A 27,654-nucleotide genomic window follows, 5' to 3' on the forward strand; every position below is an offset into this window, starting at 1 on the left:
CTCTTTCAGCATATCAGCATGTTTGCTGTCTTGCAGCCCTTTGGAATTTTTCTGGTACTGGAACCGTTATCAAAAACACCATGAGTGAGCCAGAGACCTCCTCCTCCTCATCTTTCAGCACACTCATGTGCAAAGGGACTAGCTGAAAGCAGAGAAACCCAACTCTCTGCTGTCCGAGGGAATGAAGAGCTGATGTGTTTCCTTTACCAAGGCAGGTTTTGTTAAAGGTTCACCCTGGAACAGAGGCAAGCAAAGAGCAACAACCAACAATCCAACACAAATTGAAATAGCACCTGAGCTTGTAGCTGTTGCGCAAACACATAAACATCAAGAACCTTCCAGTTATGGTTCGTAAGTCATCTTTGCAGTTAATCTTGCTCTCTCGTGCTGGCAGTCCAGACGTTTTAGGACAGCTGAATAGTTTGGCAGTTTACTGCATGGATGTCCTGCACATCTGTGAGAAACTAAGTCGTGTTTTTGCAGTAGAGCACTGATTTTCTGTATTCCAAGGTAGTTGTGTAGTCATAACAAGGAGAAATGCTAAATAGATAAGTGGACAGCAGAAGGCCTCGCTGTTCCAAAATAAGGTGGAAGCTTGAGAAAAACAGGATGAGCAGTGTGAGAACAGTAAAACAAAGATAACAAGTTCTCAAAATATAAGAAAGAGGGAAAAAAAGGAAAAAGGAGAAATTAAAGGGCTGAAAAAAAAAATTATACATATATGGTATAGAGGAGCATCGAGTAGCTTGCGAACCTGTAGTACTCTGCCAATGAGGAAACAGGGGAGGTGATCAGGTGTCAGGTAATAGGGAATAAAAGGTTAGGATTTGTTTGCTATAATGCGCTCCTAATTGGCAGGACGCCCATCGTTGCAATCACGAATAAAATAGCTTCACAGAAGATCCTGTCTGAAGAAAACTATTTGAGATTTTTCTCACAATTTGAGGGCTCATCCGGGATCTTGTCGCCTGCCGAAGATTTCTTGCCACCACAGACTGGAAGGTGCACCCTGCTGATTTCAGCGGTCCCGTCGGGGGCGGTGGGTCGTCTTGGTATGGCCAGCAAGGGACCGAGACTGTTAATCTGAAGACAGGCTCTGCGAAGCTCTGGGGAGAAGGGGGGCCAGCACTGACATACAAAGCCCAGATCAGGTACAGGGACAGGGATTACTGCTGATAACCTGAACCAGGAAGCTGTGCACGGACCGAGGTAAGGGAAACTTTACCATATCTTGCCTCGGGTTGGGTTCGGGGAGACTCTTTGTGGAGTGTGAATGAGACACATTAGTGCAAAGAGAGTGCGGAGTCCTGATCCGTGAGGTTCTGTAGTCCCACGAGGGGATGAATGAAGTCCCCTTGGCTGGAGAGGGATGAAGTGAAATAGAGACAAGCAAAAGATAATCTCGGGGGGTTGGGCCCTTAGCCGTACGGTACCCCAAGCACAGTGAAGTGAGGTGCTCGGCATCAGTATTTTGGCCAAAATATTTGTCTGATGAAAATTCAGGCTTGAAATTTATATGTAAGCAATAAGACTCCTTTTTCGGAGGAGGAATCAAGTTATGCTCCCTATAATCCCAATATTGCACCAGAGGCAGCAGCAGGTGCTCCAGGAGGGGAGACAGGGACTGCAATCGATGCTGTCCTTGGAGAAGTTGTGCTGGGGAGCAGAGGTGGAGGGGGGTCCCAGCGGGGCCGTGCAGGGCTGGTGCCATTCCCCCCTTACCAGCAGAGAGGTTAGGAGTTTTGAGAAGGAAATGAAGTCTTTAATTGAGGGCGTAGCAGAACAGTCAAAATTGTTTCTAAGGCCTAATTTGTATTCTTGGGGGGGGAGGAAATGTCAATCTTGAGTATGTTATTCACTGGAGAAGAATGTTTAGGGGGGGAATGATTCAACAGGCAGCTATGCAAGAATGGGAAAGAACTGACAACCTCCCCCAGGACCAAGAGTAATTCTGACAGAGCAGAAATATCCACTTATCCAACTGAAATAATGACAACCCACAACAAAGAAATCGTACGAGGGACTTGGGGGAAGAATGAGAAAGTGCTTGGGGATGAATCCTGGGGACCTGGTAGCCCAACGGCTCTTTAAAGTTCATTTTGGGATTAAAGCCTGGCCAGATATACAGAAAAAGCTCCAGAAGGTGGGAGGATGGAGTGACCAGTGTAGGTAGTATGAAGGAGTACGCCAGGAGGGAGATGAGAAGGAAAAGCAGGGAGTGAAACAAGTGGTATTCACAGTGTACTGGGTAGAGGGGGAGATTGATGGCCCAGGATGGGAAGGAGAGGAAGAGAGATAAAGGAAGGACAGACAAGGAAAGCTACCTGTGTTGCAGCCTAAATCCTAGCAGGGACAGGCTTTGAGAAGATGTTTTAAGTGTGGCCAGGCCAGCCACTTCAAACGGGAGTATCCGGAGGGGAAGAAGGAGGAGAGATTGCTGTTATAAATTCAGAATTAAGGAGTCGGGGCTTCTCAGAAAGCTAGCTCCCTGATAAATGAAAAAGTGTACAGCAAGGGCTCCTGCACTGACCTTGGTGTCTGCAGGGAGGTTTCTCACTCCTCACTCTCCCAGCTGCTGTTGTGCAGCATTTATTTATCTATTTTTCTTTTTCTTGGGTGTGCTCTCATAGAGATTTAAACTGCATTGCTCATGGCTTGGCCCTGGGCAGCGGTGGGCGTCTTTGGAGCCATCTGGAACTGGCCCTTATCTAACAGGGGGCAGCTGCTGGATTCTCCTCACAGGGGTTACCACTGCAGCCCCCTGCTACCAGAACCTTGCCATGTGAACCCAATACACTGGGGCAGCTAGGTCATCACTGGCCTGTAAAGTATCAGGGCTTAAATTGACTAATGAAACCCTAAATGTGATGGGGGTAGAAGGGATGTGCTACTTTTGGGGGACACCAAGTTGAGACTAGGGATAGAATGATCACTGGGCAATTATTGTATGCACCTGAGTCAGGGACTAACTTGTTGGGAAAGGATTTGATAATGAAATTGGGCATTCAAATAGTAAATTCTTAGGCTAGAATAATGGTGTTATTAATGGGGTGCTCTCAGACCCTGAGAGCGAAGATGTATTTTCCTTTGAGTGGACGGTAGAAGGCCTCCCCGTTCCAAAATAAGGTGGAAGCTTGAGAAAAACAGGATGAGCAGTGTGGGAACAGTAAAACAAAGATCACAAGTTCACAAAACATAAGAAAGGGAAGGGGGGGGGGAAGGGAAAAAGGAGAAATTAAAGGGCTAAAAAAAAGAAAAATTATACATATATGGTATAGAGGAGTGTTGAGTAGCTTGTGAACCTGTAGTACTCAGCCAACGAGGAAACAGGGGAGGTGATCAGGTAATATCAGATAATAGGGAATAAAAGGTTCTGATTTGTTTGCTATAATGCGCTCCTAATTGGCCTGACACCTGCCATTGCAATTGTGAATAAAGTAGCTTCAGAGGAGATCCTGTCTGAAGAAAATTATTTGAGATTTTTCTCACATATGTAACTTTTTTTTTTTTTTTTTTTTTTTTTTTTTTTTTTCTTCTAGCAACAGCTGGCTTTATAGTTGTGTTGTGAGCAATTCAGGCTTCCTTTCCCCTTTTTGTTCACTTTTTTTTTTTTTTTTTTTTAAAGTTTCTAGTCTTTCCACTTTCTTTGTTGCTGACAAAGGGGTCTCTGTTGTCTTGGGTGCCGTGTAGTTCTAAAGTTGCGATTCCAGACCATGTGCTCCAGTGGGGCTATTGGCTTTCACTGTACTTCTTGTCACTAGCTGAAAGGAATATATGGCATACATGAGACAGGTGAAAGCATGTGTTTTGCCATCACCTGTGAAACAGCTTTGTGAAATGAACACATCCCCCAAACAGATCATATCATACTTCGTCTCCAGGCTGTCACCCTGTGCTCTTTTTACTTGGTTTTGGTCTAGATCCATCAAAAGACTGGTAAAACCTGCAAATTTCCCTTAGCTAAAAGTTTGAGGTATTGATGTTTCTCGCAGCTATTGGCACTTGCTTTTAGAGTGTGTAATTGTTCTTCCCCTTTTGTCACTATGGATCATTAATCCCCACTGCACAGAGAAATCTTCCCTCAGATGCATTATCTTGGTCTCTTAGACTTTCTGTCCATCCTCTTGGAGCACATCTCCAGGACCAGGGCTCAGTCACCATATTTTTATATCACATATTTTGTTTTCCTTTTTTTTATTTCTGTAGATGAATATCTGCAATAAGCCTCCTAACAAGACAGCTCCAGAGAATTTCGGCGAAGCTGTTCCTGAGGTGCAGGTCCAACGCGCTCGAAGGAATGGCTGGAGCTGGCCTCTGCACCCTTTCCAGATTATTGCCTGGTTGCTGTACCTCTTCTTTGCGCTGGTTGGCTTTGGAATCCTCGTTCCTCTCCTGCCCCTCCACTGGCTGCCCGCTGGCTATATCGTATCCTTTGGTCAAGAGAAGAGCATGAACTGTAATAAACTATCAACAGTTTATTTTATATATGTATATATATATATATGTTGTTAGGTAGCATATAAAGCATAGGAGAAGCAGCTGAGCCAGAATCTTGATCTTCTGTCTATAAAAAACACATATTTTGAGACCCACTCTGTCCTCCACGTAGATCACTAACATTCTACTTGTCTCCTTCATCACTCCCTTTCACTATCTTTGCCTCCAAAGCTCTTCTGCTGTCTACTCCTGCCTATGCATCTCCTTTGCCTTATATTTTCTACAAGTGTGCTGCAGCGTTTGAGGGAAGTCATAGGGAAAAGAAAAGCCCCCAAACATCCTTGCCATGATGAGCTGCCTCACTTTCCTGTGCTGACTGTGAAATACAAGGTGGTGTAGAGTGACCATAGGAGGAGAGGTCTATCATCTATTTCCTCCAAATGCAGGCAGTGTTTGATGCTGAGGTGCTCATGCTGTCAAGGCATCTTCTTCTGTGCCCAGCTTGAGCACGCTTTCCTCCTCCCGTCCTCGGTTTTGTCAATTCTCCTGCAACGTATTTCCTGGTGAAAATAAAATTGACAAAGTGGCTGAGTGAGATTAAAGTCAGGAAGTCTGACCTATAGTATGAAATGTCAAACAGAGCCAAAGCAGATTTATGTACGTACGTATATATGTACACACATTTTGATGTATTTAGGACTTCCTGTTGTCAAGGGTCAAATTAGAATGAAATTAAACAGGCACCATATTTGCTTTTCAGAAAAAAAAAAAAAAAAAATCTTGCTAGTCTTACTGTGGCAGAAACCAAGGGGAATATTTAACGTTGTTCTGTAAATGGAAACAAGAAAATCCTTTAGCAGTCTCTTTTGCCTTTCATATTTAAAGCTTTCTTAGCAGAACCTGATAAACAAGAAATATTACAGACAGAATCTCGGGAAGAGTTCTGAAAAGATGCTCCTGGGAGTAATTCGTACATGTGGTATTCATATATTCATATGTCCATACAACCTTTAATATTATTGCAACTGATGCTTTTGCTTATAGTTTTACTTACACTTGCATGATTTAGGTATTATTAATATCCTTAGCTCACAGCTGTCTTACAACTACCTATCTTACTGAAATCCTTGGTATTATGAAGGCTTGAACTTCATAAATTTAAATGCCAAATATCTTCATAACTCAGTCTGAAGTCATTCTAACTCACCAGATTAATGTATCCCAAAGCTTTACTACCAGTTATTACAGCACAAATGTCTCCCTCTCTCTCTTTTTTTATTTTCTTACAACACTTCTGTGTTTTCCATAGACTTTAATATGATCAATGATGTGTTTATATCTGGTTTTATAGCAAATAAACTGGAAGATTAATTGTTGCATGCATGCTCATCTATCACAGTGTATTGAGAAGCAGACTCTGGAGCACAGTGGTTTTCCAGATATGTAAAGCTGCTGCTTTGTGGTCTTTCCGAATATTGGCAGTCACTTGAGGTTTGATCAAAAGTACTTCTAAAGCTTATTTGTTCTCACTTGCTACTGAGTTTGGAATTAAGAATATAAACAGATAATTGTTGGAAAAACAAATGAGACATTTTGGATATTCTCTGTCTGTAAATTCTGTAGGACCCTAATTTAAAGGGGTGATCCTCTTGCTTGCGATTCAGACTGAAGAAAAGGAAAACAAGGTGATTGGTACTGGTTACTTGATGTGACTTTTTTTTTCTCTTTTTTGGAAGTTTGGTCTTGTGAAGGGGCATGTGCACGGCCTTAACTGACTGTTCCTTTCCAAGGATTCTGTATGGACTAAGAAGTGTGGACCTATTCCAACAGCCTGCACATGGGGTCAGATTCTGGTAAGTAAAGGTAATTTTTAAAAACTCCTGTGCTAGGGAGGACGTTTCTGTGAGGCAGAATAGTACATTATAAGGAGGGTTGTTCCTGTAGATTTAGTTTTCTTTTTGCAGAGGATATTTAGTATCATGAGATAGGAAAACTTCTTTGTTAATAAAGCTCAGATTAATGTGCCGTAGTCAGTTATATGGTAATTTCTAATTACAAGCCATATATTTCTCGTCTGTGTGGGCTTTGTGTATTAAGGATAAATATATAGGCATTAAACCACTCATACAATCCTTAACTGTGTACTTCAGTGTCCAGGAGTGTGTTTTATCTATCATTTAGTTGTTCATCTTGCTGCAGTCTCCATTGATCCTGCGGATGCAAATGTGCGAGAAAAAAACTATCTAGGGCCTCTGGCCACCTTCAATCGTAATCAACATGCACATGTCATTGAAAACCATCATTGCCATGTCTGTGATGTAAATGTGTAAGTATCTTCTCTTTTTCTTCTATTTATCTTTCTTCCTCACCATTACACTTCACCATAACGTTCTTCTTACTGTAAGACTTTAAGGTTGAAAGCGAGTCCCTGAAACCCTTAACTCTATAGTGCCAGTGAAACTTCATCCTGTGGCAGGCTTCAGTTAGTTGGGTAGATGCTCACTGTCAAATGTGTGCATGGTTCAGTGTTTTATATAATTGCTCTTGTGTTGTGTGGAGAGAACTATTCTGTTCTGTGTTACCTGGATGTTGGTGTTAGATCTGAGAACAATATGTAACTTGTGTGTGTGTGCTTGTATTTGGCTAGATGCTAATTGGGTAGCAAGAAATGCTTGGAGGGCAGATTTTAAGATCAAGATTTGTAGAATTGCTAAAGAGTTTGGGATCTCTAAATTAGAAATCACACAATGCATTAAAAAGACAAACTTTGCAGCGTTTGGGATTTTGGTCCAACAATGCCAATATGGCCAATATGTTTGGTAGTTTAAGTATTCCCAATATCAGAGGTATTCTCATGACTACCAGGATCTCTACTGCTGTAAGCCCCTGTGCTTGTGTCACTGGGAAGGCATGGGAACCTGTTGGTGCTGCCACTCTAACACCACCCTTTCTTTGGCAGGAGTGCCAAATCAAAGCACTGTGGAACTTGCAATAAATGTGTGTGTGGCTTTGATCACCACTGCAAATGGCTCAACAACTGTGTGGGAGAGAGGAATTACTGGTAAGGGCCTGGCAATGTAACAAGAACACATCGCTGCTTAAGTAATATCCCCCTTCCAGGGATGCTCCTGCATCTCAGTGCAATCTGGACTGAGCCACTCAAAACCACTTTTCTTTCAGATCCCAGCTGCATAAAGTCAGTCATGAGAAAACCAGATCGAAAATGCAAGCATGACTATGCCATCCCCATAACCAGGGATACAATTCCTACACTTAGAATTTTGTAGTCAAGTGTTTATAAGTAAAAACCGAAAACATGCTCTTATTATTTGGTATTAGGAAAAGCTTATGTGATGGTAACTGGCTGTCCTTAATGCTTGTGAGAACTGGAGTGGGAACAGAACCATGGTCATACTGCTGTTCCCATCTCTGAAACAACATGAATCCAAACTGCCTGCTTTCCTGCCAGCTGGCAGGAGTTACAGCAGCATACAGGTAACTCTAATCTGGGCCAGGTTTAAGGTAAAGAATAAGGAGGCTATCACTGATTATTTCTTCTCAGCTCATTTTTCTGCACTAGAACCACAGGAAGCAAAGAGCTGTTACTGCTGATTGCCACAATACACTGCTGTTAGATTTTGTGCAGGGAGCTCTTTGTCTATTCTAGGTATTCTTAACTGCCTTCTAACTAGAATTGCTCTAACACGTCACAGTTTAGTCCCTCAGGGTAGCAAATAAGACTCTTGCCCAGCATCTGTGAAAGTGCCACAGTAATTTGGGTTGTCTGCCCTTGGAATTCGATGTGTGATGTTATTGAAGCCACTCAGTGTTCTCACCTTTTTGGCAGGTTCTTTTTGAATAGCGTGCTGTCTGCCATTCTGGGCCTTGGCCTTCTGCTCCTCGTTGCTTGCTACGTCTTTGTGGAGTTCTTCATCAACCCCATGATGCTTCGCTCTGACCAGCACTACGAAGGTAACAGCAATGCTTCAGTGAAGCATCCCGTGAGTCAGCCAGCATATCTCAAGGACCAGCTGCATGTGGGATTGGATTCCATGGGCTTTCCCACTGAGGAGGAACTCCTGTTCCTTATTCCTTTTGTGTTGTATTTGTACAGGAGCGTCTCTGCTGAGGTGATGCAATGTGTTTCCTTCCAGAGCATAGTAAGCTGCTCTTCCTAAAGGCTTTGCAAATATAAAGTTTCTTAAGCCTCAAGTACATAATGGGCCTGCAGCCACTTTTGGGTTAACAGTATTTCCAGATGTAAAGTCGAGTTAAAGATACCTGGGCAATCTGCTGACCTGTCCTGTTTTTGTTTTACAGTTCTGAAGAACCACACAGACGTCTGGTTTGTGTTTCTTCCTGCTTCTCCTGTTGAGACTGGGGCTCCAGCCATTTTGGTTCCAGCTGGGACTTTTATTCTACTGAGCCTAGTGACATTGTTCCTGCTAGGCCACCTCTTGAACTTTCACATCTATCTCAGTAGGTATTATGTTCCTGTCATCCGTATCCCCATTTCATTTCCTTCATTTTAGCTTCTACTCATTCTGTGTTCACCTATGTTACAACTATGCATACAACATGCAAGATTACCACTGAAGAGGTAAAAACTTGGAATTTAACATTATACTTCTGATTTTCCCTAGAGGCCCTCTCTTATTGCAATGTGCAGAAGTCCCATTAGATGCTGTTTCCGAATTCCACTAGTTCACTCAAGTTTTTCTTTCATCAAGGGCAACTGAGAATCGATCAGGGAGAAACCACTCTACACATGCTTGACTTGGGATGAATCTGTTTCGTCCTGTCTGTAAGACCTCAGATAAGTGTTTTTGTTGTCTCCGAGATGCAAATTAACCTCATAGATATCCGTAGAATAACTCTATGCACCCCAGAGCGTGCATTTGGCCTAAATGTACCATCTCATCTCTGACTGTTTTCATCTAGGGATAGTGAGAAGCCTATCTGTTTAGAGGCAGATGGCTTCTGTCTAGAGACTTATCTAGAGGCTTTTTGTGTCTTTCAAAAGGGTGGAGTGGAGCCAGTGAAAAACCTTTTCCCACTTTAGTGGTTCCCCAGGAGCATCTTGAAGTCATTACCTCAGAAAGCTCTAATAGGGCCACCCCCTATCAGTACCATTTCCTTCATTCCAGGTTGAATCATAGAAATCATACAAAAACTTAGAATCCAGATAAACTTAGAGTTCACTTGCTGAACTACATCAGTAGTCATTTCTAGAATGTCTTTGATAGTAATTGGACAGTTGCTAGTAAATCCTAAACATTAAAGGATGGCATCCTGAGTACAAGGTTTCTTGAATGGAAGAAAAAAAAATAAAAGTAACTAAAAGTAACTAAAAAAAAAAAAAAAGTAACTAAAAAAAAAAATAAAAGTAACTATATATAGTCATGAAAGACTTTATATATAAATGTGTAGGATTTTAAATAGCCCACACAAGGTTTATCCAGATCATATTCATCTGGTTTGCTGATTAATGTTGCGTCCCAGCTAGTTCTGTGTAATACCAATTTCATGCTCTAGGACTTGCTAAAGCACAATGTGATGTGAGCAAGGTGCACTCCTGTGTGCTTTGCCATTCTGTAAAACCGGCATGGATCTTCTGTGCTCGGTACTGACCCCAGACTTCTAAGGTTGGCTTAGTCCTACAGGGCTCCTAGCATAGACCCAACAACATAGTCCCCAACAAAGGCAGTGCTAAGTAGGTTTACTGACACGAAATGATTTGTGGAACTCAGAGAGAGAACTTTTCAGAAAGGCTCCACATATTAGATCTCCTACTTGTTGCTCCTGATGGGTAGAAGGGATAGTTTTGCCTGGAAGTAAAAATGGTCATCAAAAACCTTTTTTTCAGTCATCCTGTGAAGTGAAGGCCATGATGTTTGTCTGCCTTACATAAATTGTGATGAGAGAAGACCTCACACTTGTAGAAGTCAGTGGTGCAAAAACTAGGGGAGAAGGGATGTGACAGAAGTGAAGACTGCTTACAGACAATTCTTGAGTGGATTCTTAGGTTGTCCATTAACGGTGATACAGGTGTGAACACAAATTAAGCCAGCACAAATCAGTGCAGTTCCAGATTTGGTCACAGACCACAATTTTGCTTTCTTGATGCAATTAAAAGTTGACTTGACTTGGTTAATGGTGTGATGCCTGGAGATTTCAAAGGTTGACCTAGCAATGCAGACTAAAAGCATCACAATGCTGTGGCCACTCCAGGAAAATTTTTGAATGAAAAAAAAAAAAAAAGATTTTTTTGTCCATTGCTGAGCTGTAGATTATCCTGTCCTTGTGTACAGTTTCCACAAGAGGGTGCTCCCTCCTTGGGATAAAGTCGTGCTTTCTCTTGTCAAAGAGAAACACGCATGTTTTACGCCAGTTCTACTCTGGGGTTGATTTTTTTTGTTTTCTTGGAGGGATTTTTTTCCTCTTTCAGAATAAATTTTGAGCCAAATTAACTTTTACTTTTGACACAATTTAAAATATTTATGAGTTACATGGAAACAGAATTTAATTACTGTTAATTTTCGTTATTATTTTATTATGTTGACATCTGCTACTTTATTGAAGCTGGTTTAAGCCATGCTCCATTCTGTGCAAAAGTGTGTTGTGTAAGTCCTTGCTTAAAAGGAGCAACTTTACCACATTGAAGCCTATATTGTATGTTACAAGGTATACATTATTTTGACAACTGAGATTCAGGGAGAGAGACATATTATTTGTGTTTTAAATTCATCTTATTTCACACGTAATTTTCAGTGGTCTCATCTGAACACTTTAAGGTAGACAGTATTGGAATGAAGTACCCTTTTGAAACATAATTACTGTTCATGAATGTTTTTTCATGAATCTTTTTTTCCTGTGTAATTAAATTATAGAATGAAAATAGCACCCCATGGCTGATATTGCCTTTAAGTTTTGCATTAAAAAAAGAGCAACAAACTGGCTTGAATCAGATTTAGCTATGAAAATCTTTAAATCTGTCTGTGTTGCAAGCGCAGTGAGCTTTTCAGAATTTCTGTCCTGGTTTTAACTACTTGGTGCTAACACAGAAGATTGTTTTCAGAGTAGTAGACATGTGTGTTCAAAATCAAGTGTTGATTGAGATTCAGTTGTAGAGGCATTCAGGGAAGCATGGCTCTGCAGAATTTTGGAGGGAGGTGTCTTTTTTGATTATGTGTTGCACATTATGTGTTACACATTATGTGCTGCAATTATGTGCTGTCTGGCCAAATGTAGTATTTTTTGACTAAACAAATGTTAAAATATTTTAAAAGTTGCTCTGCTAAGTATTCAGAAACCAATGAATTCTAAACTAAAAATGGTAGATAGCCCTTCACTTCTGAAGCAGTATTCTGTTTCTCAGATAATGCATTCAGATTCAATTCTAGTAGCATTTGCCAGCACTTGGTACCATCCTCATTAAATGCATTCACTAATCACTTGGCTTCAGACTCGCATTCATCTTTATGTTCTGTCTTCCTGGCCAAATGGATATTAAATTCTTTTTTCTTCATACGGTCACTGCTTTAATAGGAGGGGCACCTTCTCCTCTGTTCTTTCCCAGTTCCCTATGAACTAGTCCTGTGTTTATGGCATGGTTTTGAGGGTTAGGAACGTATTTGAGGGGTACAAACATATTCAGGCAGAGCGAGGATTTTAGTCTAGATGTTCCATATCCTAGGCATCTGATTTAACTGCTGTGCTACTATAAACATGAATAAGACTTACCAGGCTGTGCAGTAAAAAGCTGCAGCATCCATTTCTAGGGTTTGTGATCTAAAAATACTTACTACATCAGGGTCACGAGGGGAGGAATGTCTTAATTTTGGATGTTTTGAGTCTCATGAGAAAACCGAGCTGCTCAGAAATGTAAAATGCTTTTGCTCATTCATGGAAGCAGATGTGTTTGTGTGTGGGAGACCTTAAGAGCATATAAACTCAGGCACATAGGAGCTTTGGACGTGTCTATTTGGCATGAGATGAGTCGGGCATTTGGTGCTCACTGTTTTGGATATTAATTGTCTCAGTCTTCTTTATGGGACACACTAACCTGCTGAATTTCTTTTCTACATTTACCATTACATCCCTTTTGACTGCTCACTGAGCTTTCTATATGATAGAGATTTTTCACATCTTGGATATGAATAATGGCTTTGCTCTGAAATGAGCTGAATGAATTGTGACAGCTTAAAAGGCTGCACTGTGTGTACGAGGCATCAGACATCCAGCTGAACACTGTGCCTGTGAGAAAGTGTTGTGGTGATCACAATAAAAAATGCAGTAAGGTAGACAATGTGATGGTACTTTTCTCTTAGAGTATCAGTTTTCTCATATTTATAGTTCCTAATTAAATATTGTATAGTTTTTCAGGCTGTTCGTGGGTGGCAAGTAAAATTGGGAGGGGCCTTTCATGCACTGACAGCTCTCTCTTTCCTCCCAGTGTGGAACAAGCTGACTACGTATGAGTACATCCTGCAGCAGCGTCCCCAGCAAGAGGCCAAAGAGGCAGACAAGCAACTGGAATCTTGTCCCTCCCAAGCGATCCCCAGTCAGGTACTCATTGTACTTTCAATCCATTTCTTGTAAAAAAGCCCCACTTGTTCACTGTGTAGAGTTTGCCTCAGTTTCGCAAGCTCCAGATTTTAGAGGCAGTGGCTACAGGTAAGACTTTTGAAGTACTTCTGTGGAAGTAGAATAGGATGTGAGAGAGTCTAAGGCCTGTGACTTGATGAACACTCTAGGCATAAGCAAGTACTGATTTCAAATGAATCACTCCCACCCCTTCTCTTCCACCACTTGTTTTGGGCCCCGGACTATCTCTTTTGCTCTGCCAGCACAGCTGTTTGTTACAGTCATGCACTGAACAGGGTGGGGGAATTTATCTGTGTAAGAATAAGCTTTATTAAAAAAATAGTTGAGGTAGTGTTTAGCTGGGCCAGCTCCCTCCCATTTGGTTCACCAAGCAGTCACGTAAGTGCTTGTGTCAGCATGAAAGAGGATGACTGAAGAGTGGGAAGGACCTGTCACTGGAAAGGGCACAACCATCTGTTCTGGTGGCAGACTGCATTTTGCTGGCTCATGTGCGTGGTATTGTAGGTCATGACTGAAAGCAGGCAGGCTCTAGGACTGGAGAAACTGGGGTTAATTGTTGAGCAGCTAATACTGAACAGTTTAACGCTTCTGAAAAAGAAAAGGGCGCCAGTCATGGTCAGAAACGACCCAGATAGCTTTGCTTTTCTTTGCGTTTACGCAGTGATAAGGGTCCCTGTGATTACCATGATGTTGATCTGTGCTGCTGTAAAGGAGTTCTACAAGGCTTCAGTCCTGCTGCACTGTGCAGTGGCAAATATTGCAGTATTAATTGAGAGGTTCAGGGTAATTTATTTTACTGCAAGACGACTCTGTCCCTGGGGTTACTCAGAATTTGACTGCTCAACATTTGTATTGGTTTGGGCAGGGGATTTACTAGAAACTTCCAGAAGTTCTTCCCAGTCTAAATTATTATGTGATTCTGCGATCCCAATGTAATTCTACCTAGCTATATGCAAGTGAGTTGCCTCCTATACAGCCAGGTTTATATTTCACAAGAAACTAATTACATCCAAGCTTAATCCAGGTGTTCTGTGCAGAGATACTGGGATCTCTCTGGACACATTAAAAGCTTTCCCCTATCAAAGGAAAGGGGGAAGTGAGCTAATTCCCTTTCTGTACAATATGGATACCCCAGCTTTTCATATACTTTTTTTTTTTTTTTTACTGTCTTGGAAAATTTGAATGTTCAGTTTAAACAGAGGTTTCCATAACAACCAGGATGTTTGGCACTTTGTCTCAGAGAGCATGAAAATTAGAGCAATAATAAAACATTAGCTCTAATGATTTCCTAGTTACCAAAGTTTGATTGATACTGAAAATACATCTGAACAGAGGTGGACTCTGGCTGGGGGGGGGTACATCAGGGATGTGCCCATTCAGTCCTGTTCTCCTGTCTGCCCTGCTGCTTGTCCAGCTATGTGTGAATCTCATTAATTTGTAGCAGCAAGCCAGGAAGAAGGAGGGTGAAAAGTTCTGTGTTTCAGAGCTCCGGTTCGTACCTTGGGGAACAATAAAGACTGGAAGATGCCCAGTAACATTGTTAAGAAAAATGTTAACCCACCAGATTTTCCTTGTTCCTTACATAGCAACCAGAGATAAACACAAACAAATACACTGGAGTAGGAGTACACCAAGTGACTCGCCTTTTGTAAGCTGTGTTGACTACAGCCTTCAGTTTGAACACAGAAGTCCTTTGTAATTGATCCAAGATCTTGCAAGCATAAAATAGAAATCATGTTCTTCCCACCTTTGTCTTAGCTGCTCGTTAATTGTAGAGAGTAAGAAGAAACATGCAATTCCCCTTCAGTCCTTGTATTTGAGGCTTCTTCAAGCTTAGATGTTGGTTCTGGCTTCCATTTTCCATGTTTGTCTGCGGTTAGGCCTTCAGCTATGTTCAGGTTGAAGGATTCTTATATACTTGTGAAATCTTTTTCAGGACATGCAGAAAACAAAAGCACTGTTTGCACACTTCTACGGTTCAGATATCACAGAAACGCAAAACAGTTGGACACAGAGCCTTTGCCTCTGTTACTGTAGCCAAAGCAGCAAGTGCAAGTAACACTGGTTTTGTTTGTTTTGTTTTGCTTTGTTTGTTTGTTTTTGTTTTCTGTAGACAATTATAGAACAGTCAATATTTGTAACCATGAGGTTTGTGGGTGGGCACGGCTGTACTCAACCTTCAGAGGAGGTCTGAGCATGGCCAGGAGCTATAAGTTGGCCGTGAGCTTTGCTAACTGAGATTCAAATCAGTTTAGCAGTCTGTTCTCAGGAAGAGTAAGAGCTGAAGGCTAACAACCCAGGCAGTAAGGGTGGCTCTGTCTTGCTGTCACAGTTGACAGCTGGCCGTCCTGTGGGAGCTGAGAGAGGCTGGGGCTCTGCACTGTGCTTGTAGCTTTCGTCACGCTGAGAGAACATTGCATTTTCTACTGATCGAGTCTTCTTCCATTTGTTTCTGCTTGTCAGCTCTAATGCTTTACTTTCTTCTATGTGGCTGCTTTGCTTATACATAATTTAAAAGGCTGAAATACACAAAATGGATTTTAAAAGGCTCTTTTATTGCCTGCCTGGAAGGAATTGTTCATGGTATTCTGAAGATGCATCATTTGTTATCCTCCTTTGAAATGCCAGGCCTGCAGTTGTTTGTGTGCTGTGCATGTTGAGTCCTGATCGTTTTCAGTAGCTGTGCACAGTCTCACAAGGACGTCTCCTGCTGCAGCTCACTGCAGCCATGGTGAGCTTTCCTCTGGAAAGGCCTGCATCTCCCCACCCTGCTTTTTCCAGGCTTGCTGCTTCAAATTGCCATGAGGTTGTGTCTGCTCTCCTTCATTTGAGACTTAGGTGCATGAGGTTTGAGTGTAAATGTTAAGAATTTGGTCCTCAAGGAGCTGTAAGGAACCATTTATGTACACTTGATGTTCTGTCAATAATAATCAATGATATGGCTTGAGTTACAAGTTCTACGTGAAATATATATGGGGTGAATTCCTGCAGATCATGAATCTGCCCTGGGGTAAACTCTGCTGGTAATGGTGAGCCCAAAATTTCATAGTTTGCAAACCAGAAAGTTCAAGCCCTCAAGATTGCTGAACCAATTCTCTTCAAATTTGATGTTAGCACCTACAAGACAGTTGTAAATTTCTTTCCACCTCTTTTTTTTTTTCTTTTCTTTTTTTTTTTTCTTTTTTTTTTTTCTTTCTTTCCATATTTGCAAGACCAATTAAAGTAAGAGCACTTTACAAAATGCAACAAGCCTGAACTCTTTCCAGTTTGGCAGCCCTCTTATCTACAATTATATGAGTACCGAGACTCCAGGCCTCCACGCCAGGATTTTTGAAAGCAACTAGTAAATTTGGAAGTTTCTCTGCTGGCGTGTGAAGAAGGCTGGGCAAAGATGATCAGGGCAGTGTGCTGGCTCTGACTCTGGGAGCATAATCCCCAGTACCCTCTCCCAGCGTTTGGCAATATGTGTCAGGGGCTTCTGGAACACAGAGCATCGAATGGCTTTGTACTTGCTGCTTGCTGACGCAAGCTTTTCTAATTTCTTCTTGAATCCATGTAGCATTTAGCACCTGCAGCATCCTATGGTGGTGAATGCTACAGCTTAGCTCCATGCTGTATCAAAACCACAGCTTTTCTTTTGTTCCTTTCAAAGCTGTTGCCTGATCCTTTTTCATTTGATGCTCCTTAAGCGTTGTATTGTTGAGATGTGAAGCAGTTATTCCCTGTTTGTGTACTCCAAGCCACTCATGTTTGCCCTGAGTATTTTGCCGCTTGTCTGAAGGGCCCTGGTCCATTAGCTGTTTCTTGTGCAGAAAGTGCTTGATACCTTTCATTGGCCCTGTCCCTCTTCTCTGTACCTATTTCCAGATCCTCTGTGGGTGAAGAGGCTGGAATGATGTAGAGAACACAGAGTCCAGGCTGCCTATGAATTTATCCAGTGACATGAAACCATTGTCTCTTTGCTTTTTTTTAATGCCTTTTCTTCTCATTCCTATCAGCTGAAATGATTTCTTGGCTGCCACTGAGCATGCAACTCCATGAATTCATTTCTAGTTCAGAGAGCACTGCTCTGTATATAAAGTTTGCACTCCTTTTCCCAAGTGCATCACTTTACATCTTTACATCTAGCGATATTGATTTTCATGTGCCATTTTATCACGCTGTAATTCAATATTACACGAATCTTCTGCAGCTCTTTGCAGTTGGCTTTCATTTTTATTACCTTACATAAGGGAGCATCATCACCAGACTTCATCTCACTGTTCTGCTCTTCTGTTTATGAATGTGCTGAACTGCAGAGGCCCTGGGTCTCTCAGGAACCTGTCTGTGGGACGTCCAACTTTGACTTCATTTTCTCAAGTCTGCTGATCGGGCTGCTCAGCCGAATAGGTCTTCCCATGCATAAGGCTTTTGTTTATTAAGCTAATGCCTATTGCATTCAAAATCCCCCCCATCTTTACAACCTAAATTTTGCCTCACAATATATGTGGGTTTTTATAGTCACTGCACACTAAAATATTGAAAGTTGTCTCACTAATTATTATATTTTTTTAATATATATATATATATATATATATATATATATATTTTTTTTTTTTTTTTTTTTTTTTTTTTTTTTTTGAGATCAGGGCTTCCTAATCTGCATCAGTTAATAATAACCTGCAGAGGTCCTCTGAACCTCTGACCATCCTAATTGCGTACTTTTGGGAGGAGAACTGGGAGCCCCTTTTCTGTAATTCAGCTACTTGGATTTAGGAGGCTTATTTGTCAAGTCTTCTTTTATGTTTATGCTGGTATGCAACTTCAAAAGTCAGGATGGCATTACTTGGAATTCATCTGTACCCGAGGAGAATAAGTAACATATTGCTTTTTTTTGCCCCCCCCCCCCCCCTTTTTTTTTTTAAAATAGCACAGTTGTTAGCCATAAAACGTTCACACAAGAAACAGAAAATGCTTAAATGCTTTATGGTTTTCCTGTCTATTGCATGCTTTCAGTTTTGTCTCCTCCATTTTGAATTTAAAAGAACTTTTCTGCATTCACTGCTTAACTTCTATTATTGATCTGTATAACTAATGAAGGCTTTAAGTGATATTTTGAATGTGGTTCCAAGAAATGATTCAGCTGGCCTCTGTAAGTGTGCTCTGATGTGATTTTGAGTCACATGAAATACTGACTGGACTAAATGAATGAATCGGGGACTTCTAATTGTCTCAATCTTGGTTTTCCATCTTAAGCAACAGACTCCTCTGCTGAGATTCAGCTGTGCTGGATGTAATGACAGGATACGTTTGGCATATGGCTGAGGAAGGAGGAAGAAAACACTTCAGTAGTGAAAATCCCTCTTCTCCACTGTGTCCATATTGTTCTGAAAATGTTAATTTCTTTTTCAGGAATTAGACCTTTTTTCAGGTAACCCTGGCTATACAGACCCCAGTATTCAAGTAGAGGACTTCACAACAGTAACTTCAGGAAAAGGGTGAGTAAAGTACATAGATAGGACTCTCCCAACAGCATGTATGCTAAATGGGAAATTGTCATCAAAGTCACTTTAGGAATGTATGGAGCACTGGTATTTTGACCAAGCCACGCTGAAATCTTTGAGTTTCAGGAGGATACTTACCTGCAGGAGTACTTGCCTTTGCTCCTCTGGGAAAATAACATTCCAGGAGCACTCTGTTTAGACTGTTTTAAATTAAAATTCATTTAAAGCTGCCTGAAATAAAGCTGGGAGCTCCACCTAAGCTTGTAACAAAGTTTCTACAATGCCACTGAAAAATGAGATGGTCTGCTTTGTGAGCAAATGTGAAATCTGAAAGCCTGTAAAGTTCGTTATTAGGCTTAGAGCATTTTTGTGTAGGAAGTCACAATTAATCAATATCTATGATTGCCTTGGAATTAAACAGAATACCCAGCTACAGCAGTTTTGAGAGGTTGTTGTACATACCTCACCATCTGGGTGGCCCTTACAAGCCATGTCTACATTAAGTGTAGCATTTGCTTGTATACTTAACAATTCCAAGTTTTTTTGGAAGAGGTCTAAGCTCAAGACTAGCATGACATTTAATTAATATATTTCCCAGACCCTCATCTTAGAATACTCTTCATATTCAGTTAAAATGTAAGAAGATACAAGGAAGGTTCAGATAAAACCCTGACCCTGTACATTTTTGCTGCTGTGCCTCAATTCAGCTGGTCAAGTGACTTGCTCAATGTGATGTCCTAGAGCGCTTTCACATCAGAAAATCCAGCCTTATCTCATTTCCAGTTGCCCTAGAGTTTTTTCTGTAGTAGATTATAAGAGATCAAGCTGAAAAACATCTTTAGGTTGTGTTTTTACCAGTTCAGTATTTATATCCCCATATCTGAATATCTCAGATTTCTGAATCTGAATCTGAGTATCTGAATTCGGATTATCTGAATTTCTCAGGCCATAAGGGTTTTCTGTCAAAATCAAATTTCAACTCCACGTGGAAACCAAATGACAACACAGAGTACCAATAATATACGTTGCTAAGAGCCATTGCATCACAAAAAAAAAATAATTAAAAAAAAAATGCTTTCTTCTGTTACCGTCTTAAACTTCTGGGTGGTTTTGTCCCATAATTCTTATATTGAGCTCATTATAATTATACAATTTCAGGTTGTCAGGAGACCTGAATCACAACATGAATCAGCATAGTTTTAATACAAAGCGAGCAGTCATGGTAAAACAGCATCCTTCTCTCTTAATTAAGCCTTGCATATTAACTCATGTCCCTGGGGAAGGGAGAGGGAATCCTTTATGTTTTGTGCACAGTTGCGCAGGAACAGCTACCCTGCAGTCATGCTGGGAGTGCTGTGCAAAGCAAGGGATGCCTTAGTCAGCCTGACTGAAGCTGGGTATGTGCAAGAAAATAGGCATCAGGGTAAAGTAGTGTCTAAGGAAATCATCTTGTACATCTGCCATGTGTTTTAGCTTTTCAAAGCTCTACATCCACAACGATGAAGCTGATCCTGAGCAGACTGCCTCTCCTGACCTCCCATCTCTTCACTTCGCAGTCCCTTCACAGGTAAACAGGAGACTTCCTGCATACCAAAACCTCTGCTGCTGCTGATTCATCACGTTGCATGGGTACAAACTCGCTCTGGTGCAGGCTGTGGTTACATCCTTTCTACACTCGATGATCTTGCTGTCCTCAGCGTGTATGTGCAGGGCTGGCCGTGCCCTGCAGTCATGACATCCAAACAATACTCTCCCATCTCATCTCACACACATGATCAGATGTATTCTGCTGTTGCTTCATAAGCTTGCAGCTCAGCTGTAATATTGAGCCTGTGCAATATCTTGCTGTTCCAGTGCTGTTCAGTGACTGTATCTATACCACTGTGCATGCTTCTGTAGAGCAAAATCCAACAGTTAATACATTCAATTATGGTACTAAAGTATCTGCCCAGGGAAATATGATGTATGCAGACATGAAGCTTTAGTGTATAAAACAGTTGGTCAAAGTCAAGTTTTCTGCTTTTTTGATATTCCTTTTCCTACATCCAGATGCTTTCCCCACTTCCTCAAATGGCAGGTGGTTGTGATCTCCCCCTTTCCTCCAGGCTTATTAATCAAAGTTTTGTCATCTAAATGATAAGAAAGCTTCCTTTTCAACTACACTTGTATTTTGGATACTGTATTTTGTGACTTTGGGGCTTCTTGCTTTTGCAGAGAGAGAAGAAAAGACGAAAGAAGACACACAAGACTTCTTCTTCAGCAACGGAGAGCAGATCTAAACCACATGCTAGACCTTGGCCCTCTTTCCCAGGTCCTCAGTCAGGTGAGAGTGCGTCAGTCAGCTTCCTTGCTTCATAACTGTTCCAGTTCACTGAAATGTGAAAGATTTAATATGAACATGACTTCAGAAAGTAGAGACAAGAAAAAAGTGAAGAACAGAAACTCCCATGAGAATAACAAATATGAACTTTGATTTGAAAGCAGCTGTGTTGCGAAGAACTAACAGGGTTGTGATGCCAAATTTTCCTTGCTCTTCATTAGGGATTGCAGCTTTAGAAGTGGTAGGAGAGGAGCAAGAGCTGCCACCAGGAACCGGAATTGGAGTGTACAGAGAAACGGAATGGAGAGCAAAGCAGAGAGTGTGAGGACCTTGTAAAGACCAAAACAGTCTTGAATCTAAAAATTGGTTGAAATGGCTATTTCTTTGAACTGCTAGTTCTAGGGTAGCTGAGAAGAAGGACTCTTCTAGCTCCTATCATTCTGATCAAGCTGTTACTATAGCAGCACAGTTAAACAATAATGATGCTCATTTCAGTTCCATATTTCCGAGGAGGAAGTCACAGAAAAAGATGTTGTGGTAGCAAAGAGCTTTAGCAAGGACTGCTTTCATTTTTAAAGGAAAAATTAGTCAGATGTGCAAGAGGGTAAACTATGTCTTCATAAACAATATTAGGCTACTTAGGCAACTGTGTCAGCAACACAGATGGCAGGAGTTCTCTGACTCTCTAAAAAGAAGAAAGAAAAACGCTAAACAAGTGCTATTCTATAGCAAGGAGTTGGCTGAATTTCCCTCATTTTTATCCAAGGCAAAATTAGGAAAAAAATAATTCAAATGAATTCAGAGGGTAGAATATAAGATGAAAATTAAAACAGAAGTTGAAGAACTCAAGAACAAATAACTGAGTATCTGATCCTGAATATGTTTGGGTAACTTTATGAAAAAATATAATTATGTTAGCCAGAACATTAACAGAACAGGTGAGAAACCCTTGTGTTTCTTGACTTCTTGAAATGCATGAAGGGATCTCCAAAAAAAAAAGACTATGCCATAACTTTTGCTTTCCCTAAAATTGCTATAATTTTCAATGTGCAACAGTCCATCTGTGAAACTAGACTGATAGCCAGCCATCTGGAGTAGCTTTCTGGTTGCTAGCATACAGAAATGAGAAGTGTCATGAAACCCCAGCACTGTCAGGAAGTTAACTGGCCTGAGAAAAGAAGGGAAGATGAGTGTTTCTGAGAGCTTGGAAGCACTTTGAAGTGATCAGAGTTGGGTACACTGCTGAGTGGAGAATTCTGTACATTTTCACATCTAAATTTTCATAAATATGTGTATGGGGGTTTTAAACACAAGTGGATCATCCATAACAGAGTTCTTGGGCTTGTCGACATCTTTGTGGGACTGAGGGATGTCTCTCGTCTTAAGCTTTCTCTTTCTTTCCATCTCTAGAGTTTCCAGCCACAGCTGCTGCCACCTCCTCTTCCCACAGCCTTCGCCTCGTAGTGCCAGCTTTCCCTCCGAGAGCTTCTGTGCCCCCCAGCAACACCGGCCCCATCCAGGCGGCGGGACCCCCGGCTGACTATCACTCAGAGTCTGCTGAGTCCATGGATGAAATTCCTGTGGCTCAGACTCGCCTTGGGAGCACAGCCCCTCATGGTCCTTCTAAGAATAGCTCAAGCAATGCTCAGCATTATCCTGTGTCCACGGACAATCCCAGAGGTGACAGGGAGAAGAACCTGTATTCTGGGCACAAGGCAAAAAGGAAAAGGTGCCAGCAAGACAGACACATAGAACAAGACCTGGAACTTTTTTCTAAGATTCCCGCTGTGTTTGTAAGTAAGAGCAGTGGAGAACCTCAACTGTCACAGCCCCAGCCTGCTGGGAACACATCTGAACCACAACACAGAAAAAGCACCAGCAAGCAGCGTTTGGGCAGACACAATCCACGCTTAAAGGACGTAAGGACAAACACCACAGTGGCCTAGTGATCAGCCTTCCAAAGCCATACCCTTTGGGAACGAGACAAGAGGTTCTCTTTCTATTTGTACGTTGCTGTTCAAAGATCTTGACGCCAGAAACGCGTTCTCTGGAGGTAGCAGCATCCCTTTACATGATGCTGACCATCTTACAGCAGACCTAGCTGAGAGGCAGAAAAAAAAAACCCTGCTGCATCACTATATTTTTTTTCTGCCTGCTTCATCTTCCTAAGCCAGGAGTGCCCCTGAGCCCAATTCCCCTCTTTGTGTCGAGGGGAACAGATTCCCCTGACAGGGATGCTAAGGGCAACCTCTGGCCCTTAGCCAGTGTTAACACTCCGTAGAGCACTGAGGGCCTCATCCCCACACTGTGTGCGTGCCACCACACCACAGGGAGACATTTCTTGCTGCCTGGCTAAAGGCAACAGGCAATAAGGAGACAAAATTGAGGGAGGCGCCTTGAGAAGCTGCTAGAGTGAACTAAGTCAGTGTTTTCCATAGCAAGGGGCTGTCCCCTCCTGGCCCTCTGCAGACCAGTGCTGCAGTAAATTTTGGTGTGTGGGGGAAAAAAAACACAAGGCTGCATCTCTGCCATCCCCTGGCACCCTGAAAACTAAATTTTCCATCTGCCTCTACCCAGTCAGTCTCTGGATCACGTCTGGGGCACTCACTAGGTAGTCAGGGAGTAACCTCAGGATTGCTCTGTCCCTACACCACTTTCCACTGTGCACCTTCAAGCCAAGTCCACCAGCATGTATTCTCTAAAGCGGTGTGGGTTGTCCTACCCAACTGCACCTTCCCAGCAGCCTGAAGTGCCCCACAGTGCAGCTTTCTCATCAGAAACTCTGGGACACAGCAGGTCCTGAAAGCTTTCCATCCCCTGGGCTTGCCAAATCAGTCCACAGCCAAGCTTGGACTCTCTGTATTGCAGAAAAAATCCCACACCAGACACCGGGGCATGTGGCCAGTGCCTGGAGTCACAGCTCTGTGCCGGTGGTGAGAAGCAGAGAGCTGTCTGGGCTGCAGAGCCTGTGCTTTCCCTGTCCTCCTGGCTTCCACAGGCAGCATGCCCTGCTGCAAATTCCTGGCTGAGCACCGAGGCCAGGGCTGCCAGGAAGCCCAGATCTGCCTAGCAGCCAGCTACCTCAGAGCCCAGGATAGCAGCGAAGCACTCATCCCGGCGGGCCTGGCCACCAGCACGTATGTGCCTGACACCATTTCCCACCCGACAGCTGCACAGCCCCTGCCTCCCTGCCATGGCAGCTTGCACCATTTCTGAACAGGCACTGCACGTAGGTGCACCAGCAGAGAGGAGACGTGGGGAGCTTTTATCACCCTGCCACATCATTTCATGCATACAACGCAAGGCCAACCCATTGTCCATACTGTGGTGAGTGCAGGCTGGAGAAGGAGAAGACGTGGTCCTGGGTGAGTCCCCCTAAGCCATTCCTCCACTTGCCTAGGCCTGGAACAGCTCCGTCGGTGAGCAGTAGAACAGAATAGTTCTCTTAGAAGGGGCCTACAAAGATCATCGAGTCCAACTGCCTGACCACTTCAGGGCTAACCAAAGGGAAAACATTACTGAAGGCTTTATCCAAATGTCTCTTGAACACTGACAGGCATGGGGCAGCAACCACCTCTACAGGAGGCGTGTGCCAGTGTTTGGCCACCTTCACAGTAAAGAAATTTTCCCCTATATCCTGAGACCGGCACATCCCTCCCTGCTTCCCCTGCTCAGGGAGATGCAGAGAGCGATGAGGCCGCCTCTCAGCCTCCTCTTCTCCAGACCAGAGAGCCCAAGTGTCCTCAGCCCTCCTGGCTGCCAGGGCACACTGCTGGCTCATGCTGAGCCTGCTGCCGACCACATCAGCAATGTGGGCCATTTCTGGTGGTCCATGTCCAGAGCAAGCCAGGATTTTGGGGGACAAACGGCCTTTGGGCACAGCCAACATGGGGCTGGCAGGCTTGATCCCCAGCTCCGATGTGGCCACCTCCCAGCCCTGCTGTTGTCCATTGTCCCACTGCTCACGCTGGCTTCAGCACCATGCAAGCCCACTGCCTGTCCCTGGAGCTTTAGATCCCAACAGATTATTCCAGAGTCACCTTTGCCTGCAAGGAGACAGACAGGCCCTGAGAGGAGCTTGGGGCTCTGCTCCTTCTGCCAGGGATGTGCAGAGACCAGGGGGACTCCCTTCTAGACACGTTTCCTGCTCCAAAGTTTAATGAAGTCTCCAAAACTGGTCCAACTGCTCCTCCTCACCCCTCATTTTGCCATGAGGTGCTGGCAGGCAGCGGTACCAGACAAGCTCATGGCAAGCTGCACGGTAAGGGCACGGTGTGTATGGCACAGACAAGGCGAATGTTGGAATGAATTTGCTGGGTTTGAAGGGTTTATGGGGCCGAGGTGATTCCCAGAGCCATCGGTCAGCAGAAGTGAAGTCTCGTGGTTGAAGTCATCATATTTAGACATGCAAGGAGGGTTTCCCTGTGGTCATGCACGTTGCAGCTTCCCGTGCTGCTGTAGCCGGGGTACCCGCTGGCAGGGTGACCCTTGGGAAACGCTGGCACGTGTGGGACCAGCACTTGTGGCCCAGCAGATGTTGTGCTGCTCATCCGCGGAGACCAGGACGTCTGCCCTACATGGATCCAGGTTAGACCGAGTCCTTCCTGTTGTTTCTCCCCGTGTTTGCTGCAATCCGCCCTGCAGAAGGCTGGGCTCAGGGTTTTCAAAGGCCAGCTGCCCCGCCACCCAGGAAGCATTAATACTTTCTCTCCAGCAGGTGCCCCCGAGCAGACCTTTTGTGTTTCCTTACCTTTTGTCTGTGCAGAACCAGTCCCAAAGTCATGTATGGAGCTTTTTATTAGCTCTGTCCACAATAAAATTTTCTATGCCTTTTGCTAAACGGTTTCCTCCTTTCCGGAGTCATTCACCACATTTATCTGCCTGCTTGATGGTCCCCAGGGTCTTTGGTCCACCTTTCCCAGAAGGATGTCCCAGCCAGGCTCTGCACCTTAAGCTTGGGGGGTGACAGGGGTCCCCTATCCGTAGGGCCCTATGGATGATGGACAGGAGGCACACACCCCCTGCTGTTTTTTTGTTTGTTTGTTTGTTTGAGGACCAAATGCTGCCCAGTGCTGCGTATGGGCTCTGGTCTCCTGAGCGTCCCAGGTGGCATCCCACAGAGTCGTGTGTGCATCTCTGGTGGTTGATTTGGGCTGGGTTTTGTGGTTTTGCCACAACTGTGAGGGAGGAATGTTGAAGATGCGTATTGGGGGCACCCAGGAGTGGAATTGGTGGCACTGAGATGCCTTCAGCCCCTGGGAGAACTGGGGTATCACAGGATGAACCCCCAGAAATGCCCCCAGTGCCTCAGCTGAATTTTCTCTCAACACACAGACCCTCGCTTTGGGTGCCACTCGTGGTGTCCCACAAAGCCCCACAGGCTTTCCACGGCAGGTGCCGGCTCCCATCCAGGACAGCTCCCACCCAGCTCCCTCCTTCCCCCATGCTGAGCTCATTTCTGTCCCATGGGGCCCCCAGCATGGACACGCTGCGGGTCGGGGTGCAGGAGGTGCTCCAGTGCCCTGGCCTGGCCGTTCCCACCACGAGACACCACGGTTTCTTATCAGGAATAAGCAAGGCGTTTGCAGGAGGGTGACAGCTTCTGGAGCCCTTCCCAGCGCGGGGTTATAAATCTCGCTGGCTGTCGGCCGGCCTCACAATGCGATCCTTTCTGTGCTCGCTTTCATCTTCAGGCGCGGCTCGCTTTCTTAGTCCTCCCTTTGAAGCCAGGGTGACCTTCCTGCAGGAGTCATCCTCGATTGTGACATTTTTGGAGTCCGTTCTGCTTTGGAGACCTGCTTTGGTGAGTCGCAGGGGGGAGATGCAGAGCCCTGCCCCTCCCCAGCCCCGTGCCATTCATCGCAGCCGGGACCCCCGGCCCCCTGCCCACCCGCTGCACCTCGCCACGCTCACACCACTGCTCGGACACAGCTAAGCCCTGCTAATGCCTTCTGGACGCGCCGTTGCCGAGGTGACCGTATACATATTGCACAACCGCCGAAACACTTCCCTCTGTTTTGTAGCAACTTGCTCTATAGGAGCAGTGTTCCCACATAACCTCATCCCGCCCCAGATGCGGCGGAGCCAGCGACCCATTCCTGCGAGATAACTCCGCCGAGCTGGCGGTGCCCGGCCCCGTGGGAGGTGAGGAGGACGCAGGGGTGCACGTCCCGGCACGTGTGCGCGCTCCAACCTGTACCCACAGCGCCCTGAGGCCACTGGAGCACGCCAGGGCTTCGTACAGAGGTGGTAGCACCGGTGACCCCAATCCTGTTTGCTGGGGTTAGGCACGGTCCTAGCAGAGGTGAGCCTGGCACCTGGCTTGCCGCGTCCCTGTGACACCAACCCGTGAGCCCCAGCACTTCTGGGGAGCTGCACAGCTCATTGAGCGCCTGGGAACATCACGATCTTTTCTGGATATCTCCAAAAATAAAGGGTCCCTGGGGGGTCCAAGCATGGAGCCACATCTCTGCTCCTCTCTCAGTCGTTCCACAGGACCTGCGTGACCTCCTCCGCGGCTCCTGTCCCTGTCACGGGCTCCGGACCAAGCCCCAGCCTCCTCCTGCGCTTCCTTTTCCGGGCTGCCGCAGGAGCAGCAGGAGCCAGCCAAGGACCTGGCTGCCGTGGCCACTTCGGCGTGCTCCGTCCCGACGGGGCTGTCACGGTGACAACAAATGCACAACAAACCCCAGCCCTTAGAAACCGAAACCTGACCTGCTCAACCCGCCCGTGGGACGGCGCCGGTGGGGCAACGTGTCCCTCCGGGCTTGGTGCCTCTCTCCTGGCGCTCACCCAGCTCTCCAGATG

General features: G+C 44.2%; 1 protein-coding gene across 14 annotated transcripts in view; it reads left to right on the plus strand.

The window, feature by feature from the left end:
- The window catches only part of ZDHHC1 (zDHHC palmitoyltransferase 1), a 32,706-nt gene extending 7,019 nt beyond the window's left edge, over positions 1–25,687 (plus strand). For 3 of the 14 annotated variants that reach the window (XM_072044005.1, XM_072044006.1, XM_072044004.1), the window contains one exon: positions 947–1,203. Coding sequence is in view for 11 of the 14 variants with exons in the window: in XM_072044002.1 (XP_071900103.1) it covers positions 4,207–4,425; positions 6,588–6,763; positions 7,397–7,498; positions 8,285–8,409; positions 8,758–8,916; positions 12,893–13,005; positions 18,436–18,521; positions 20,001–20,094; positions 20,742–20,850; positions 22,258–22,793 (1,719 nt within the window). In the remaining 3 variants the exon portion in view is untranslated. Of the gene's footprint in view, positions 1–946; positions 1,210–4,206; positions 4,457–5,398; positions 5,417–6,173; positions 6,291–6,587; positions 6,764–7,396; positions 7,499–8,284; positions 8,410–8,757; positions 8,917–12,892; positions 13,006–18,435; positions 18,522–20,000; positions 20,095–20,741; positions 20,851–21,068; positions 21,169–22,257 lie in introns of those variants that run through there. The other 11 variants (XM_072044002.1, XM_027465945.3, XM_038185472.2 and 8 more) reach the window with 11 other exon arrangements.
- Positions 25,688–27,654: the final 1,967 nt, after the last annotated feature.

The sequence above is a fragment of the Anas platyrhynchos genome, chromosome 12, assembly GCF_047663525.1.
Source record: "Anas platyrhynchos isolate ZD024472 breed Pekin duck chromosome 12, IASCAAS_PekinDuck_T2T, whole genome shotgun sequence".
Classification (NCBI taxonomy): Eukaryota; Metazoa; Chordata; class Aves; order Anseriformes; family Anatidae; genus Anas; species Anas platyrhynchos.